This window comes from Zingiber officinale, chromosome 8A, assembly GCF_018446385.1.
Source record: "Zingiber officinale cultivar Zhangliang chromosome 8A, Zo_v1.1, whole genome shotgun sequence".
Lineage (NCBI taxonomy): Eukaryota > Viridiplantae > Streptophyta > Magnoliopsida > Zingiberales > Zingiberaceae > Zingiber > Zingiber officinale.
Window position 1 is genome coordinate 54,190,161 of NC_056000.1, and position 19,592 is coordinate 54,209,752.

Here is a 19,592-nt window from a genome sequence, read left to right on the forward strand (position 1 = left end):
GAATAATAAAAAATTCCTCTTCTTCTAATTTTTTTTCCTTCAATCTTCCCGATTTTCTTCATAGTATCCGAACCCTAGATTCAATCTAGGGTTTGTTTTTTTTCACGGTAAATCAACATCCATGGAAGATTGCCTTAACCGGCACCACGAGTAGAGATTCGATGGTGTCCAAAGAAGAAATGGCTGCCAACTCAAATTTAAACCCACCGATATCTTTCAATGGTTCGATGAAGGTATTCTCTAATTCACTCCAAGTTAATATTCAACGTCTTAATGGGAAGAACTACACAGACTGTGCGCCTAGCTTTAGAAGGGAAAAGTAAACTTGGATATGTTACAGGAAAAGTGATAAAACCAGCTAAAAATCTGAATATTCGCTCCTTATCGCATGATTAGTCAATTCCATAAAGCCCTCTATCGGAAAATCATTTATGTTCCTACCTACGACCAAAGAGGTGTGGGAGGCAACTAGAGACACTAATTCAGATTTGGAGAACTCTTCGTAAATTTTTAGCCTAAAATCAAGGCTATGACAAGCAAAGCAAGGGGAACGTGATGTGACTTCCTACTACAATGAATTGATGACATTGTGGCAAGAACTAGATCTATGCTATAATAATATCTGGAATTGTGTTGATAATAGTGTTCGTTATATGAAACGGCAAGAGAATAATCGGGTGTTTATTTTCTTGGCGAGACTAACAAAAGATCTAGATGAAGGGGTCGAATCTGGGGAAAGACACCTCTACCAACAATCCGTGAAGTATTTTTAGAAGTCCAAAGAGAAGAAGCTCGACAAATGGTTATGCTTAACAAATCTACCTTAGTCTCTACTAATTTAAGTTTGGAAAGCTCTGCCCTTGTTACTAAAGGTTTTCAAGAGGAAGCAAAGAAAGATGGCAAAAGTTTTGGAAAACCATGATGCGACCATTGTAAATGCCCATGGCACGCGTGGGAAACATGCTGGAAAATCCATGAGAAGCCCAAAAATTGGAAGAAAAGAACTGATGGTGAAGGTCGTGCACTTCAAACTATTATCTCAGATCAAGAGGGCAATTTACTCTTAGCGTACTTCCTTTCACCAAGGAACAAATAGACGAACTGTACAAACTCCTTGAGTCTCAGAAAAATCATTCTTGTTCAATAGCTCAAAAAGATAATTGCATAACAACAAACTTCCTTAGTGTCAATTCTAATCACGCTTAGAACATTGACTCAGGTGCAACTGATCATATGACAGGAATGTCAAACCTTTTCTCTTCATATAGACCTTGTGCAGGTAACCAAAAAATTAAGATTGCAAGCGGCTCTCTTTCAGCCATTGCTGGAAAAGATTCGGTTGTAGTATCATCTATGCTCACTCTAAATGATGTCCTTCATGTTCCAAAACTGTCTTGTAACCTTTTATCTGTCAGTAAATTGGTTCATGATCCAAATTGTCAAGCTAATTTCTTTTCGTCTGTATTCCAGGATTTGACCTCGAGGAGGATGATTGGCAATGCTAAACAGAATGGAGGACTCTACTTCCTTGAAGATGGATCTGAATCAAGAAAACAATCTCAACCAAGAGGTTCCTGCTTTGAATTTATTTATGTTTCGAGCAGTAATATTATGTTGTGGCATTTTAGATTAGGGCATCCTAATTTTCGATATTTAAAGCACTTGTTTTCTAAATTGTTTCACAATAAAGATCCATCATTGTTTCATTGTGAAGTATGTGAGATTGCAAAACACCACCGCACATTCTTCCCTTCACAGCCATACAAGCCATCAAAACTGTTTATCATAATTCACAGTGATGTTTGGGGTCCTAATCAGATAAACACCCCCTCTAATAAGAAATGGTTTATCACATTTACTGTTGATCATACTCCACTTTGCTGGGAGTATTTATTAAAGGAAAAATCAGAAGTTGAATAAGTCTTTAAAAAAAATTTCAATATGGTACAGACTCAATTTCAAATTAACATACAGATTTTTAGAAGTGACAATGGGAAAGAATATTTTAACAGGATCTTAGGAAATTTTTTCCTTGAAAAGGGAATAGTTCATCACAGTTCGTGTATAGATACACCTCAACAAAATAGCATTGCTGAAAGAAAAAATAAACACCTCCTGGAGGTAGCCCGGGCATTACTTTTTTCAACAAAAGTACCAAAATATTTGTGGGGTGAAGCTATTTTAACTGTTGCATATTTAATTAATAGAATGTCATCTAAAGTTCTACAATTTAAGACTCCATTCAATACATTTACAACATGTTTTCCTACTATTCATCTTTCAGCATTAAAAATATTTGGTTGCACAACTTTTATTCACAAACATAGGATAACTGAAAAACTTGAGCCAAGGGCAAGAAAATGTGTCTTCGTGGGTTACTCCCCTAAGCAAAAAGGTTATAAGTGTTATGATTCGATATTAAAAAAAAATTGTGACAATGGATATCACATTTTTTGAAACACAACCTTTTTTTTAAGGGCATTCATCTTCAGAGGGAGAGTTCAAGGGAAGATTCATTTACTAACTTTAATAATATGTTTTTGTCAAATGATATGTTTAAATTTGAGCCTACTACCTCTGCACAAATAACAAATGGCGAAGAAACATTCTTTGAAACTTCTCTCATAATGAGTAATGTTTCTACTGAATCCAAGCGTACATGTGACAATAAAAAAATCTGAAAATCAAAATTGTGAAAAACCTAGTACAGTGCCACAACATGATATGACAGGTAATAGATTCAAGCAAGGGGAACAAACTTGGAAGGGAATCGTCTACTTGAGAAAGAATCATCAGAAGGGGAAAGATGAATCATCTCTACAGCATAGCCGTGATTCCGAGCTAGGGGAGAATCATCATCCTAGTACTGATAATTCTCTTCCAAAGTCCGATAGTCAATCTGAGTCTGATATACCAATAGCTCTTCAAAAAGGTGACAAATCTTGTACCAAACATCATATATCTAAGTTTGTGTCATATTCCAATTTAATTTCATCCCTTGTCACTTTTTGTTCTCAATTATCCTGCGTAGACATTCCTAAAAATGTACCAAAAAAAAACCCTACAAGTTTCAAAGTGAAGGGAGTTATGCTTGAGGAGATGAGAGCTCTTGAAAAGAATACTACTTGGAAGATTGTTACACTGCAGGGAAAGAACTGTGGGATGTAAGTGGATTTTCACTATGAAGTATAACTCAGATAGTTCAGTGGAGTGATATAAGGTTTGGTTGGTGGCCAAAGGATTCGACCAAACCTATGGTGTGACATTTGCTACCGTTGCAAAACTAAATACAGTGAGAGTACTTTTATCTATTACTGCTAATATAGACTGGCCTTCGATGCAATTAGGCGTAAAAAAATGTCTTCCTCAATGGTGATTTAGAAGAGGAGGTGTACATGGATAGTCCACCGGGCTTTGAGGATAAATTCGGCTCAAAGGTGCGTAAATTAAGACAGTCTTTGTACGATCTCAAGCAATCTCTGAGAGCCTGGTTTGAGAAATTTACTCAATCGAATACACTCAAGGACAAACAGATCATACATTGTTCTTAAAATTTTCCACCGAAGGAAAGATTGTTGTACTAATAGTGTATGTGGATGATATTATCCTCACAAGTAATGATGTGATTGAAGTGGAAAAACTGAAGAAAAGCTTAGCAGTTGAATTTGAGATCAAGGATTTGGGAATATTAAGGTATTTCCTTGGTATAGAAGTCACTCGCTCTTCTCATTATTGTCTCTCAATAGAAGTATATCCTTGATCTCTCGGAGGAAACAGGAATGAGTGGTTGTAGACCCGCAGAGACTCCCATGGACCCTAATATAAAACTCTAGGAAAAAGGCAGTGTTCCAGTTGATACCAATAGATACCAAAGATTAGTTAGGAAACTAATTTATCTATCTCATACTTGGCCAGACATTACTTTTTCAGTCAGTCAATTCATGCATGCACCATTTGAAGAACACCTTGAGGTTGTTATATAATTCTGAGATATTTGAAGACTACTCCCGGAAAAGGTCTAATAAAAAAAGACCAATCAAAAAAGTGTTGATGTGTTTACTGATGCAGATTGGGCCGGATAGATTAATGACAGAAGATCCGCTTTAAGATACTGCATCTTGGTATGGGAAACCTAATAACATGAAGAAGTAAGAAACAAAGTGTTGTAGCCAGAAGTAGTGCAAAAGCTAAGTTTAGAGTAATGGCTCAGGGAGTCGGTGTTGTGGATATACAGAATATTTGAAGAGCTCAAGAAACCCATAGAACTTCCATTAGAGTTATACTATAATAATAAGGCCACAATAAGCATCTTTGAGATAATGATGGCATAAAATCAGGAAAGAATCTTAGGAAATCAGGAAATAATTGATTTTAGTAATTTCCCTTTCTTATGTTTCCTTTCATTTATTTATTCCTATTTCAGCACTTTGTATCTTCTATTTATTGATGTAATGTCTAGTTGAAAATGAATAATAAAAAATTCCTCTTCTTCTAGTTTATTTTTTCCTTCAATCTTCCCGGTTTTCTTTAAACATAAATAATACTTGATGTTCTCCTCCATTTCAACCATCTTACTTATATCCTATGTAAAACATCTCTATCAACCACTCCATCCTTTTAAAAAAAATGACCTGGATACTTCAAGCACTCAGTTATATTAACTTATCATCTCCTATCTTAACAATTGTCTTACTAAGTCTACTATTACTAAACTTAAGTTTCATATATTTTATATTCACTCTGCTAAGTATAAAACCTTTTACTTTCAATATTTTCCACCTTCAAACCTTTATTAGAATATTATCCGATCTAATCATTTTTCCATTTTGCATCCTATTTAACGTAAGTTCCAATTTTGAAATGTAAACTCTCCGATAAAAATTTAAATTCCAATACTCTGACCTACTTAAATTTACTAAGCTAAGTTGGTCAATTAAGCATTCATCAAAAAGTTGATGAAAATACAAATTTCATCGCTCATTTATTGCTTGATCCTTCATTAGTACTATATTGAATTCATCTTTAATATATCTTATTTGGATAAGCTCCTTGTTTTCCTCTCTATCTCGCTTTACCATTCTTACAACTAGGTTATTCATTGTTTTGTCACTCTCTCATGTACTTCCTCATTCCACCACTAAAAATTTTTGATGGTGCCCATCCTTTTGACTTACTAAGTAGACTTTTAGCCATTGTTTTCAAATTTCATGTAATTTTATCTCATGTCGTATTTGAGTTGTCATATGTTAGTCCTAATACTCTTATGCTCTTACTCTTTCCTTAAATATAGTTTGTTTCTCATCCCTTAACTTCCACTTGATCTTAGAAATTATGCACATTTTCATTCTACTGATTCTATGTTTGAGGTGCGTATCTAACACCACTAACCTATATAAGATGGTTAGTTTTCCAAAGATGGATAATAAAATGTTTTATAAAACTAACTTTAGCAAATATATATATATATATATATATATATATATAACCTAACCATAAAAATTAAAATTGACTATTGTATTAATGATATTGATGTATCAAATTTTAGTATGATGAACTATTATTTTCTTCACTAGTAAAATATTCTGAGAACATAACTTAATTAAACCACAAAATTTAGTGATGTTGGATCCTCAATTGCAAACATATGACCTGTTGACCCTAGTTAATGTAAAAAACACTACTTGTGATCTTTGACTTTTATTTTGGTATAAGTAGTTACAATACTAAACGAGTTCTTAGTAGAGGCTCCTATAGTCCTATGGACAACAAACACCATTATCCTAGATTCACTGATTTGTATATAACTGTCTCATTCCATTTGCTTTTCATTCAGACTAACTATAAAATATTGTGTTTTTGTTTTTACAACATATAACATTAACAATTGAAGAGAAGAATATGAGTTGATCTATATACTAAATGAAGTGTGGTCACAAGAATGTAACAATAAGAAAATGGTAAAAACTCAAAATTGGCATGAGAACAGGACTTGAAATCTTTATTGACCAAATGTATGTTAATTGGTTCGCATGTTTATGTTGACAGATTATATCATACATGAGAAAACAATATTAGCCATGCTTGATGTCAAAAAAGAATACTTTGATTTATGATGCTTAATCTGACATAGATTGTAGAAAAACATTCATGAGAATGATTTTTGACTTTCTTTTATGCTTTAACTCCAGTTTTCATAATTAGTAAAAATAAAAAGAATTCTGTAAAAGTAGAGAGTAAAAAATTGGCTCAAAAATGTTCAACAAAGTAGTTTATACAAAATTTCTAAAGACCTGATAGCAAAACAGAATCAGAATTGAAGAAAGATGAATAAGTACCTAGTAATCATTTGTTAGGCATCAAAGACTAATAACAAGAAGTTGGTAGCCTCTAGATGAGTAAGAGCATACACTCGTAATGAGAGGCACAATTTTTCACTAATAAGCACACAGTCCTTAAGGACAGACAAAGGTTATCATAAATTATGTTTAATTTGGTAGGATTCTATCTACTAAAATTTGAAATTCTGAACTAGAAAAATTATTAGAATAAGATATAAGTTACAAAGAACAGAAGCACAAACATTGTCAACAATTTCACATACCACAACTTTGATCTTTGCCACATTGCTCTCTTTTGTGCTAATCTCTTTCTCACTGCCTAATTGTCTGACATTGTCATCATGTGGACCTGGCTGCCTGCGAGACATTGTGTCACTTTCACTCTGAAAACTTTTATTAGGCATGAATGGAGATGGCTCAAATTGGTCTGACAAGACATGCTGCAGTGAAAGAATCATCCAAATTAATCAAACATTCTACAAAAACAATGTAGCCAATTTTGCAACTGATAAGCAGAATTTTTCTATACAATTTAGAATAGATCTTACAATAATTATATTATTTTTGTGGTTGATTTTTGGTGAAAAGCACTAAGGATTGATTTTACATTTATGGAAAGCAAACTCACATTGAATGCTCTACTATGTTTTGTGAATATCTTTGCATCTTGGATTGATGTGATTTTTTGATGCTACGGAAAGCCAAGTAATAGGACTACATCTTTGTCGTCGTCTCAAGCCAGTTCGGCCATTTAAAGGATCAAAAGTGCGCCACAAGATGGTCAACAACTGAGATTCCGCAAGGGTTTATTAAGATCCATGGTTGAGACTTAAACCCTAAATTGAATTTATAGAAAAAGCTTTCAGAAGCAACCAAGGGGAGATCATGGAAGTCTAGGAAGGGCTGGAATTTGCAAAGGATTAGCAAGGGAAGCCTTTTGAATCAGCATAAGGAGTTTAGCAAGGCCAGAAACTTTTCGATCAGTGAGAGTCACAATCATTAAGTTTTTCTTACCTCTCTTTTCCATTGTTTTAATTCCCAGATTATATTTCCCTTTTAAGATTGTGTTTACTTGATGACAATCATGAGCTAAAAGGTTAAAGGTTTAGGATTAACAAAGAAGCCTCTTTGATTGTTCTAAATTGGGTTTCAATTTTTATTTTTATTTTTTGATTTATGAATGGAGTTCTCATTATTAATTCATGTTCTTAATGCCTGTTTTTCACTAGCTACCAATAACTTAATTGTGTTGGATTAAGTTGCACAGTGAAAGCATACTTATTAACTAGATTTAATGAATTAACTATGTTGTAAGGGAGATTAAGAGAGATCTAATATCTTCTTCATGCCAACATCAACAACTTTTGACCTTTATATGTTTTTTTTTTAGCCAGCGCATCAAGAGAAAGGGGTTAAATAATTCAAGAATCTTAAAAGAGTTTTAAGTTAATTAGCGAGTTAGTTGGAGCAAAACCATGCATACAACCATGGTTGAGTGCTAATCCAAGTCCTTATGTTTAATTACTTGAATTTGATTATTTCCTTTTTGTGTTAGTCGTGTTATTTTTCATTGGCCATAGCATAACTGAATTTATCTATTGATCAAATAAAGAAGCCAATTGACACAAAATCCTTGTACTTAATATTCGTGGGATGATATTTGATTCATGCTATATACTTAATTTGAACCTAGTATACTTGCTAGAGTGCATCAGCAATCACTTGCATATTGAAATATTTTTCTTTATAAGAACTTCTGAGAGAAAGGAGAAAAGTGTTATGGGCCATTGAAAAACACCAATATATTAGTGCCAAAAAAATGACTTCTTGAATATGACAAAGTAGAATTTATCCAATATAAGTTCTAGTTCAGCCAACAAACCAATAAATTTCAGTAAAGTAAATTGTTAAAATGGGAAAGTCATCATTGTCTTTTAGCCGTATATACCTCAGAGAGAAGTTCAGTGTCATCCATAGCATGAAGATCCAAGAGTCCAGCTCCAAATTCTCCTCTAACCTCAGATGAATAAAAGCCATCATGAGCGGCAGCAGTATATGGTTCAGATATTGATTCCCCAGCAAAATTCATATTTCTTAAAAGGTTAAATAGTTTATGCTTCTCCTCAACTGTTTGAGGTCCGTAACCCTACCGAACAAAACGCAGGCATCAACACAATTTGCTGAATCCTCCATTTAAGTGAGCAGTTGAGAAATGAGATTTACAATATTAACCAAAACATTTCTGCATACATTTTGAATCACATTGAAAAAAACACAATGCAAGAAGAGAAAAGGTCAGATCTTTCTCCCCATTCATCACTGCGAGCCCACGTACCTGCATGAGGGCACTGGGAAGAAGACGCTGATCGGACGACACCATCGGTGAGGCTAGATGCTGGAGCCCAGCGGACTGGAGCCACCGCGCCATGACCGCGTCCCCGGCGTCCACACCAGCGGTCTGATCGCACAGATCCGCCGTCCCGGTGCCGGCATGGCTCTGCCGCATCTGGCCACCCATGTGGCGCTGCCACTGGCGTTTCGGCGCCAATTTCGCACGCTCCGCAGCGCCCCCACGGTCGATCTAAATGAGAAACCAGAATCTCCAAATCAGAAAAGCACGAAACCAATCAGAAAGTCATGCCATTCAACTCAAATCCAACAGGTCGTCAAGAAATCACATGAGAATCTATCGCGAGCAATATATGCGGATCGAGCGCCCGATCCAGTGGACACAGTACGAGTGATATCGGACACAGTGGGCTTCGGCAAAGGAAGACAATGATTCCTGAAACCCTAGTCGAAGGCAGCGCCGAGAATTTGGGGCACAATCGCTCCCCGGAGAGTAGAGAAACAAGTGAGACGGAGAAATGGGGAGAGAGAGAGGAAACACAGAGGGAGAGGTTTTAAACGAAATTTTATTTTCAAAAATTAGTAGTAGTTGTCCTCACCAACCGAACTTACCTGTGTCGTTAACCTGACGTCTGATTGGTTGAATGATTGGGACCATACGTATCTCCCGGTACCAGACTCCAGAGTAGGTGGAAGTGGATTATACCGGCTGTTGGCAGGAATTATTTCTAGAATATATAAAATAAAAGCCAGACGAGACAACGACAAAGCGCCGTTTCAAGCAACGTTCTCTATGATATTTTATAATATTTTGAATCATAAAAAATATATAGATTTTTTTTAACGGTCAATTTCATAATCAAAGATTAAAAAACATCATATTTTTAAAAAATAATTGTATTTGTTATTATGTTAATTTATAGCTTTGTATTTGAGTTTATTTTTTAAAATTATAAATAATGTTTTTATAATAAATCCATGGAAAATCATAGTCATTTAAGAATCTATAATAATGATTTTATGATAGTCTTCAATTATATTTAATAAGATCATTATAATAAAAATAATAAGAAGAAGAAGAAAAAGAATGACATTAAATTGGAGAGTAAATACACATATTCAAATTATCAATGTCCTTTGCACAAACATGAGCCCAAATTCAAGTTTCGTAAAAAGTGTGTGCATGTGATGATTAAAGTGTTGAAATTATAGTGGAAATAAAACATAAAAGTAAATAACATGTGCTAACAAGGATATATAATGTGGTGTAAAGTAGTGCTCTTGCTCCATAAGGAATGATGATACGGGGATAGTTGATCTATACGAGACGCGATTAAAATGGTTAAAAGTCAAATTGAATCATAGGTCAATAGACAAGATCAGTTTAAGTGAGACCAGAGTTGGATCAAATGTGTTAGGATCAGTGGACCGAGTGGGCCATATATATATATATATATATATAAACAAAACACATAAATTTCATAATTAAATCATCCCATAAATTTCGCAATTAAGTCATCCCTAAACTTAACACCAAATTAATTTTCCTCATTAATTACATTAAAAATATGGTTAAAAGAAAATAGTAGGAAAAAATTTAAAATTTTTCTAGGGGATTTATAGATGATATGCAAGTCTTTATATTTTTATTGTAATAATTTTTCAAATACAATACAGTTTAAGAATTAAACTTAAGATTTTCTAAGAATAATTTTAAAATTATTTTTAACTCGCGAAAAATACTAAAATATTTGGTAAACCTAATCAATCTTATATTAGAAAAATATTTTCATAAAAAAAACTATTTTTCTATTGTGAAAGTATTTTTCTTTATAGAAATTGTTATTTTTAAATTAAATATTCAAAAATAGCTTTCAACGTAAAAATAACTTGCATCTAAACATTAAAAGTATAACCGTTATCTTTGGAAAAATCAAATATTTCAAAATTTGATCTTCAAGAATTTTAAATGTGGAAATTTTGTTTTCCGGTAAAAAAATCATAAAATATTATGAAACAATCAGAAAAAATTTAAATTTTTTTTTTTTGCAAATAGATAACATATTTGTTTATCACAAAAAATTAAACCTAAAAAAATTGATTAGAAAGTTTACAAATGATAATTTGCCAATAATGTTAATAAATCAAACAAAATTAATTTCTAGCAATTAAATAAAAAAAAATCCAATGTATCAAAATAGATTTTGAAATCCAAGATAAATTTTTACCTACTAAATTGATCAAATATTTTCTAAGAATATCATTTTTTTACATTTTTACAATTTGGCCTTTATGATTTTTAACATATCAATTAAGCTCTCCATGATATCTAAAATTTAAAACCGGTAAGAAGTTTAAATTTGAGCATGTATGATCCTTTTCTAACATTTTTATTCAATCTTTTATTTTTTTTTATTTTCAACCTTAATTTTTTCAAAATTTTCTAGTAAGTATATATAGTTTTTCTTTGAATTTATATATTTGGTTCTAGTTTTACATAGAATTTTAGATAACATTTTAATAACATCATACATTTTATTAGAAAGTAAGAATCGTACCTCACTTATCGTGTCAGATTCATAGGTAGATGCTTCCCTTCATCGATTCTCTCTCATGAAGTGCCTTCGTCGTCTTTTTCTTAGTGATTGACCATTAGTGCTAGCCGACATATTCCTCGGTTTCGAACTCTTCTAATGATGACTCACTCTATTTTTCTTTAAGATTCCTTTGATTGAACCTGCTTAACCCTTTTTCCTTTTCTTTACCTTTATACTTCAATATGGAACAGTTGTCATTGATATGATCTTTTTCGTCACAGTTATAACACTTTATATTTCTTTTCTTCTTCCTCCAAAGTAGTTTTGTCGCCTAATTCTTATCAAAACCTTTAGTTTTAAAAAATTGACTCATTTTCCTTACCATATAAGCCTCCTAATCTTCGTAAAGGGATGACTCTGAATTTGGTTCAATCTTTTTAGCTTTTAGTGCTAGGTTCTGACTTGACCTCTCTTTATTTCTTGAGCCTACACATCTTGATTGGTGTAATTCAAAAGTAGAAAACAATTCTTCTAAACTACTTACCTTGAGGTATTTCGAAATATAACACGAGTCTACAATCAAGGTTCACTCTTGAGTTTTTGGAAAAAAATTTAGCGCGTATATAATTGAGTCTCGATTCATTACCATTTCTTTGAGGTTGGTGAGTCCAATTATCAACTCCTTAAGTTATGCATGTTGATAAGCCACCTTTTCTCCATTTTCCATCTTGAGGTTGGTTAGTTGATTTCAAAGCATGTCCCGTCTTGCTAGTTTGACCTCTAATGTTCTTTCATGAAGCTCCAGGAACTTCTCCCAGAGTTCTTTAGCGGAGTTGTAAGTATCAATCCAATTAACTTTCTGTGGAGGTAGTACACTTAGCAAGTGGAATTATGCTTTACCATTGGCTATAAAATTGGCCTGTTGCTTCTTATTCCAAAAGTGCTCTTCTTTTTCTTCTTCATTCTCGTCCTTTGGTACTTCAAAAATATATTTAATTGTTAATAAAATATTAAAATCGGTTTAAAAAAATATCTTTATTCGTCGCTTCCAAAACGTAAACTCCCTCTTGAACTTTGGTAGGTGAATGCGTAATCCGACTATTTTTCTTGTTGCTTTAGTCAGTGATTGTACTTTGATACCACTTATTAAGATCGATGAACTGACTAGAAGGGGTGAATAACCTATAAATAAAATTATAATTTCTCTTGCTAGCTTTCTTAGGCAAGGGCACACCAATTAAGTAAATAAACAATAAACCATAAATGAAATAAAGAAACAAAGATGTATTTGGTTTGCAACTCTCGGATTGCTAGTCTAAGAATTATGCAAGCTCACTATACATCTCCTTCTTCGAGCAAAGCGTCGGATGCGGAATAGCCTCTTACAAGAGTTGAAAGAACAAACAAAAATAAATACATAACTAGAAATTAAAGTGCTGAGTGTGCTATTTTGAAACCTCGAGCATCATGGCCTATTTATAGTCACTGTGTTCGACGTGACTGTTTGTTGACGTGTCGGCTTTCAGGTGCATGGAAGCAATACGGGTGTCTGGACTTTATCGATGTTGATCCACTTGGCAATGGCCCACTCAATGGCTCTGGATGACTTCGATCATTCTAGGCGCCTGGATGGTATCTGGGAGCCCGGAGTCTACTGACATAAACTCCATGTTGATCCGCTTTGGTAACAACCCTACTAATGTGGCCACCCATTCAGGGCCCCTGGAATGGATCTAGGCGCTGGAATCCAAGCGCCTAAATTGAATCTAGTGCCTGGAATGATCAAACTCAAAAGTTAACCATTCTTCATTCTGGTTTCCTAGATGATGCTCTGGACATCCAGAATTAAGGTCACCCAATCTCAATTCCGTCTTTCTCCTCGGGCAAGCTTCCTATCGACTTTCCGACCCTTAGATGCACCTCGCACACCCTTCTCACTCTATCGATGTACTTTTCCACAGTTCTTCGTCACTCGGATGCACCGAGCTTGTAAGCTCCCTTCCTGTGTCATCTTTCTTGTTGGCTGCATCTTCTACTCAACTTCTTGTGTCTCTAAGTTCTTATACATTTAAACACAAAGCATCAAATATACATGACATAACTTAACTTGGTTGATCAACATCAAAACTAACCCAGGATATTTACAAAATTGAGCTTAAGGTCAAGTCCGGACGGGTTGAGATGCATTCAAGAGGGGTTTGATCCAAATCCTCTTCGCGATCGAAATCGTAACTTAGCCACTCTAGACTCCTCGATACCTAACCACTACTGACTCAGACTCCATGACACTTGGTTGCTCCCAACTCCAAACTTCCTAACACTTGGTCGTTCTCGAATCCGGACTTCCCACTACTCAGCCACTCCTGATTCCTCGACTCATTGGTTGCTCTCGACTCTAGACTCCTCAACACTCAATCGTTGTCAACTCCAGACTCCTCGACACTTGATCCCTCCTAACTCTAGACTTCTTAACACTCAGTCACTCCTGATTCCTTAGTTCCTAGACACTCAGTTGCTCCTACTCTTAACTCATCGATGCTTAGTCGTTTCATAACCTCTTGCTCTTGATCACTCCTTGATTCCTTCAAGAACTCAGCCTGAAGAGGCATAGGTAGCAGAACGTGTGGCATGACACCTCCTCAACTACGACGTGGCTACATGGGGGCAAAAGTGTGGGTGTGACATGACATTCACTTAACCCAAACATGGATTAGTGGGGGTTGTGGGCATCATTTTTCCTGCCAAGAAGGTAGTAGAAATAAGAACTTGCTCCCGCAGTGCGGTGACATGCACAGAGGTAATCTAGATTTTCAATCTACTTTTTTTTTTTCTCTTTTTCTCTCTTTCTGCCCCATAGGCCTGACTTGAGCGTCGGAATGGCTGTGTTAAGGTCCGCCTTGGCCTCCATTCTAACTCTCATTGAGTTTTATAGAGATCCCCAAAAGCTTGTTCAGCATTGGATCAATTGGAACTCGTCAACCACAGAGACAACTCACCGATGGTTCACTCTTCCTCAATCTTAGACTGAAACAATCATAGTGCAAATTGACTATCATCAACCCTTGAAATGAGCCAATGAGATATCACTATAAGATGCTACAACACCTTGACTTAAATAATGAGATTTCATAAATGTTGGTCCTGTGTGGCCTACAAGAGGAGGTGAATTGCCTGTAAGTTAGAATTTAACACTTCTATTACTTCTCATCTTAACAATGAACATGTGTTAGATAATTCAAAAATAATGACATAAAAGAAGTAAGAGACAAATAAAATTTTACTTGGTTTGTAACCAGGGAGATTGCTAATCCAAGGCAATGGAGACTCACTAAAATTCTCCTTTTATTGTAAGTAGAGAAGCCTCTTATAAGAGTTGAAAGCATAGAAATTAAAAACAAAATAACAAATTCAAAGTACAGAAGTGTTGTAGCTCCCCCAGCTGAACGCCTCTACCACTTCACAATGACAAAGCGATAAGGATTTATACACTCCCAGGCACCCGAATCACTGCTGACATAGCCTCCACGATGATCCATAGCAATGGGCACCTCTTTGGCACCATTATGGCCTGGACGCCCGGACCACTTCGAGCGCCCGATGTCCAGGCACCTGGATAAGTCAACATTTTGTTGACTTGTCTGGTCTTCAACTCCGGTCGCTTAGATGATGCTTCGGTCTTCTAAAATTGAGCTCACCCGGACCCAACTCCGGTCTTCTCCTTGAACACTCTTCCACTCCGACTTCTCATCCTTTAGAAGTGTCGCATGGGTCCTTCTCGCTCCATCAGTATACTCTTCCGCAGCTTGTCGTCCCTCAGATGTATCGAGCCCGTCAACTTGATTCTCATGTCACCCTTTCTCATTTGTTGTATCTTCCACTCGACTTCTTGCGTTCCTTAGTCCTTGTATACTCAAACGCAAGACATCAAATGCGCCGAGCCTAACTTGACTTGGTTAATCATATCAAAACCTCCGGTACTTACAATCTCCCCCTTTTTGATGTGGATCAACCCAAATTAAGTTAGGATTAAACAAAAATAGTAAAATAAATAAGTATGCAAATGCAATTAATAAATATGCAACATTTAATGCAATGAATTAGAAAAAATTATTCCTCCCGCTAGACTTATATTTATTTTTCCCCTTTTGATCACATTAAAGTGGTAAATACCAAAAATAAATTTGAAAAAAAAAAATCAAAGGGTTATATAAATAGTGACTGATACTTAGAAAATTGTTAGAATTATTTTTTGAAAATCTGAATTTTTACCATTTGAAAATCAGTTTTCGAAGAAATAATTTTAAAATTATATTTAATCTTTGAAAAATTATAAAATTTTTTGTCACTAAACGTACTTATCCAATTAAAAAGTTTTTATCGAGATAAAGTTTTCACAAAAAAATATTAATATTAGTAAAAATTAATTATTTTGCACAGAATGATGTATTTACAAAGAAGAATATTTTAAAAAATAGATTTTGATCTCGAAAAATCATGTAGTTTTTCTAAATATGTAAAACATAAATATATCAATAGAAAAAATAAATTTTCAAAGATTTACTTTTTGAGAATTTTTAATATTAAAAATTAATATTTTGGTAAAAAATTATAGAAAATTAATTAAAGGTCAGAAAATTTTGAAATTATTTATTCTAACATGGAATTTGTTGTCTTATGACTGTTAAAATCTTGAAAAAAATACTAACAGTAAGTTTGTACAAAAAATATTTTTCTAAGTTAAACAATTCCAATCTAGTTAATTAATTAAATTTAAAAGGAATTTAAACTAGATATGATTTTGAAACTCAATATAAGTTTCTATCTACTGAATTAAAAAGATATTTTCTAAGAATAAATTTTAGTGACATCTTTGCAATTTAACTCTTATGGTATCTAAAATACCAATTAAGTCTATCTTAATTTCTAAAATTTGAATTTTAAAAGAACTTAAGTTTAAGCATGTATCATTCTTTTTAAATAACTCCATGTGTTCTTTTAATTTTTCATTTTCATTGTTGACTATATCCGATTCGTCTTGTGGACATGATTTTGCTAAAAATAACTTTTAATTCTAAATTTTTCTTTTTAAATTCTTTATTTTCTATTTCTAATTAACAAAACTTTTAAAAAGTATTTTAACAAATTTGTATAATTTATCGAGAGGTAGAGATCGTACCTCACTTACCTTGTCGATCTCGTTATCCAATGCTCCCCCTTCATTGATGCTTCCCTCTGAAGTAGCTCCCTATTCATCGATGCTCTCTGTGTTTATTTCAGATAAGCTTGCATTGCCATCAATGCAAGTTCGGCATAGGCTTCAATTTCTGACTCTGATGACGACGACTCATCCCACGTCTCCTTTAGATTCTTGTGTTTCATTTAAGTTGGTCTTTTGTTCATATCCTTCTCCTTTAGTTTTGGATAATTGTCCTTGATGTGCTCTTCTTCTTGACAGTTATAGCATCGCACCTTTCATTTGCTTTGTGGAAGTTTCTTAGCATAAGACTTGTTATACTTGTTAGACTTAAAGAATTTACTAAACTTTCTTATCATAAATGTAGTTTCATCTTCTTCGAGTGATGTGTTTGAATCTGGTTCACCTTTCTCGTTAGCTCTTAGAGCTAAGTTTTGAGTCATCTTTTCTTCTTTGTTTCTTAAGCTTGCACATCTTGATTCGTGAAGTTCAAAAATAGAAAACAGATTTTCTAATGTACTTACTTCGAGGTTCTTAGAGATGTAAAAGGAGTCAGCTATGGATGTCCACTCAAGTGCTCTAGTAAATGTATTTAAAGTGTACTTTAATAAATCTCGATTTGTTACCATTTCTATGAGATTCGTGAGGTCGGTGATCAACTCCTTGATCCTTGAGTATAGATGAGCGACTGCTTCACCTTCTTCCGTTAGGAGATTACTGAGTTGGTTCCAGAACAGATCTCGTCTTGCGAGTTTCGCCTCCAAGGTCCCTTCGTGCAACTCCAGGAATTTCTGTTAGAGCTCTTTGGCCGACTTGTAAGCTCATATCCGGTTGATATTTTGTGGTGGTAGAATGCTTAGAAGATGGAATTCTACCTTATCGTTTGCCATAAAATTAGTTTGCTCCTTTTTTGCCCATAGGTATTCTTCTTTATCAATTCCTTGCTAATCTTTAGGTACTACAAAATCATATTTCATTATTAATAATAAATCAAAATTTGTTTTGAAAATACCTTCAATTTCTTTTTCCATGTCGTGAACTCTCCCTTGAACTTAGGTAGGTAGATGCTTAGTCTGGCAATTTTTTTTGTGCTTCTATCGGCGGTTAGTACTTCTGAAGCGTCCTCGCTCTGATACCACTTGTTAGTCTCGTGCGACCGATAAGAGGAGGGTGAATTGCCTGCAAATTAGAATTTAACACTTCTATTGCTTTTTAACTTATCAAGGAACACGTGGTAGTTAATTCAAAAATAATAATATAAAAGAAGTAAGAGATAAACAGAATTTTACTTGATTTGCAACTAGGGAGGTTGCTAATCCAAGGCAATGGAAGGTCACTAAGATTCTCCTTTTGTCGTAGGTGGAGAAACCTCTTACAAGTGTTGAAAGCACAGAAATTGAAAACAAAATAAGAAATTTGAAGTATAGAAGTGTTGTAGCTAATCATAAGCACTAGGCCTCCTTTTATATGCTTACTGGTCAAAGTGACTGTTTGATGATATGGCGGATTCCGAGCTTGGAACTAGTCGGGGCGCCCCCAGCTAGACGCCTTTATCCACTTCGCAATGGTAAAGCGATAAGGATTTATCCACTCCTGGGCATTCGGACTCTCTCCGGGCACCCGAATCACTGCTGACGTGGCCTCCATGATGATCCATGTCAACAGGAGCCTCTTTGGCACCATTATTGTCCGAGTGCCTAGATAAGTCAACATTTTGTTGACTTGTCCGGTCTTCCACACTGATCGTTTGGGTAATGAGTCTTCAAAAGTTGAGTTCATTCAAACTCAACTCTGGTCTTCTCCTTGAACAGCCTTCCGCTCCGGCTTCTCGTCCCTCGAAAGTGTCACAAGTGTCCTTTTCGCTCCACCAGTGTACTCTTCTGCCGCTTCTCATCCCTCGGATGCATCGAGCTCGTCGACTTAATTCATGTGTTTTCCTTCTTGTCCACTACGTCTTCTGCTCAACTTCTTGTGTTCCTAAGTCCTGTACACTCAAACACAATGCATCAAATACACAAAGCCTAACTTGACTTGGTTGATCACATCAAAACCTTGGGGTACTTACAATAAACTCTTAAGTTCGACTACGATTAGGTTTTTTCATAGCAAACACTACAAAAAATAGGGATTATAGGATAATTTTTTTTAAAAAAAATCATAGCAAACACTGCTTGGACCATCACTTATCAGCTGGTTTAGTAGAAAACAACACTGCGCCACTCTATCTACTACTGAAGTAGAGTATATAGCAATAAGAGAATACATTGCACAATTTATATAGATGATACACACCCTAAAAGACTTCAACCTAAACCTTAAAAACACAAAAGTGTTAATTGATAATATTAGCTCAATCAACTTAACAAAAAATCTAGTGCATCATTCAAGAACCAAACACATTAAAATTAAGCATCATTTATCAAGAATCATGTCATTAAAAGAGATATTGAACTCAATTATATTGAGTCCAAGTCAAACTTAGCATATATATTTACCAAACCACTGCCTGAAAATGAATTTAGCAATTTATGTCGACAACTAGGAATGTGTTTTATATACTGCGCCTACTACTTTCAAAATATTTTCCAAATAAATTGCAAATTATAGGAAAAATTTCTTACCTTTATTTTTTCAAAATTTCCTAATTCCTTAGATTTTTAAAAGTTGATTTTAGCCTTAGTCTAGATCAAAATCATAGAAAGCAAGATCCTATAGATCTACGACTTGAGCATCTCACAAATACACTAGAACTCTCTTGATTGTGTATTAAAAAACTTAGAATGGTGTGAGATGTGTAAGCAAACTGCCTAGACTTATGATGTTTATATTAGTGCATCGACACAAGTCTGGATGAGAAATACCAAATTATAGTGATCAGGTTAAGTAATCCATCTTAGTCAAACATGAACTAGAAACATTTACTTAACTTGACTAACCAAGTGAACATTACTATTTCTGATAGTTAGTTAGTAACTAACGGTTAGACATGTAATTAAGATTTTTAGATGAACATTTTTAAATACATATCAGGTCCGGGGGGAGGTAATTTGGAACCTACTTTAAAACCTTCCTTTAAGTTTTTTTTTTACTGTGAAAAATATTTTAATTTGCTAGAGCAAATTAATAGTTGAAAAGTTTGAAAAAATAATAGTTAAAGTATTTTGCAAATTGTGT

General features: G+C 34.4%; 1 protein-coding gene across 1 annotated transcript in view; it reads right to left on the reverse strand.

The window, feature by feature from the left end:
- LOC122009097 (kinesin-like protein KIN-13A) overlaps positions 1-9,202 on the reverse strand; it is a 60,033-nt gene extending 50,831 nt beyond the window's left edge. Inside the window, exons 1-4 of the mRNA XM_042565119.1 lie at positions 9,017-9,202; positions 8,674-8,919; positions 8,287-8,484; positions 6,602-6,778 (exon numbers count right to left, since the gene is read on the reverse strand). Of these exons, the coding sequence (XP_042421053.1) occupies positions 6,602-6,778; positions 8,287-8,484; positions 8,674-8,856 (558 nt within the window). The 5' untranslated portion in view covers positions 8,857-8,919; positions 9,017-9,202. The remainder of the gene's footprint in view (positions 1-6,601; positions 6,779-8,286; positions 8,485-8,673; positions 8,920-9,016) is intronic.
- Between the last annotated feature and the right edge of the window lie 10,390 nt (positions 9,203-19,592).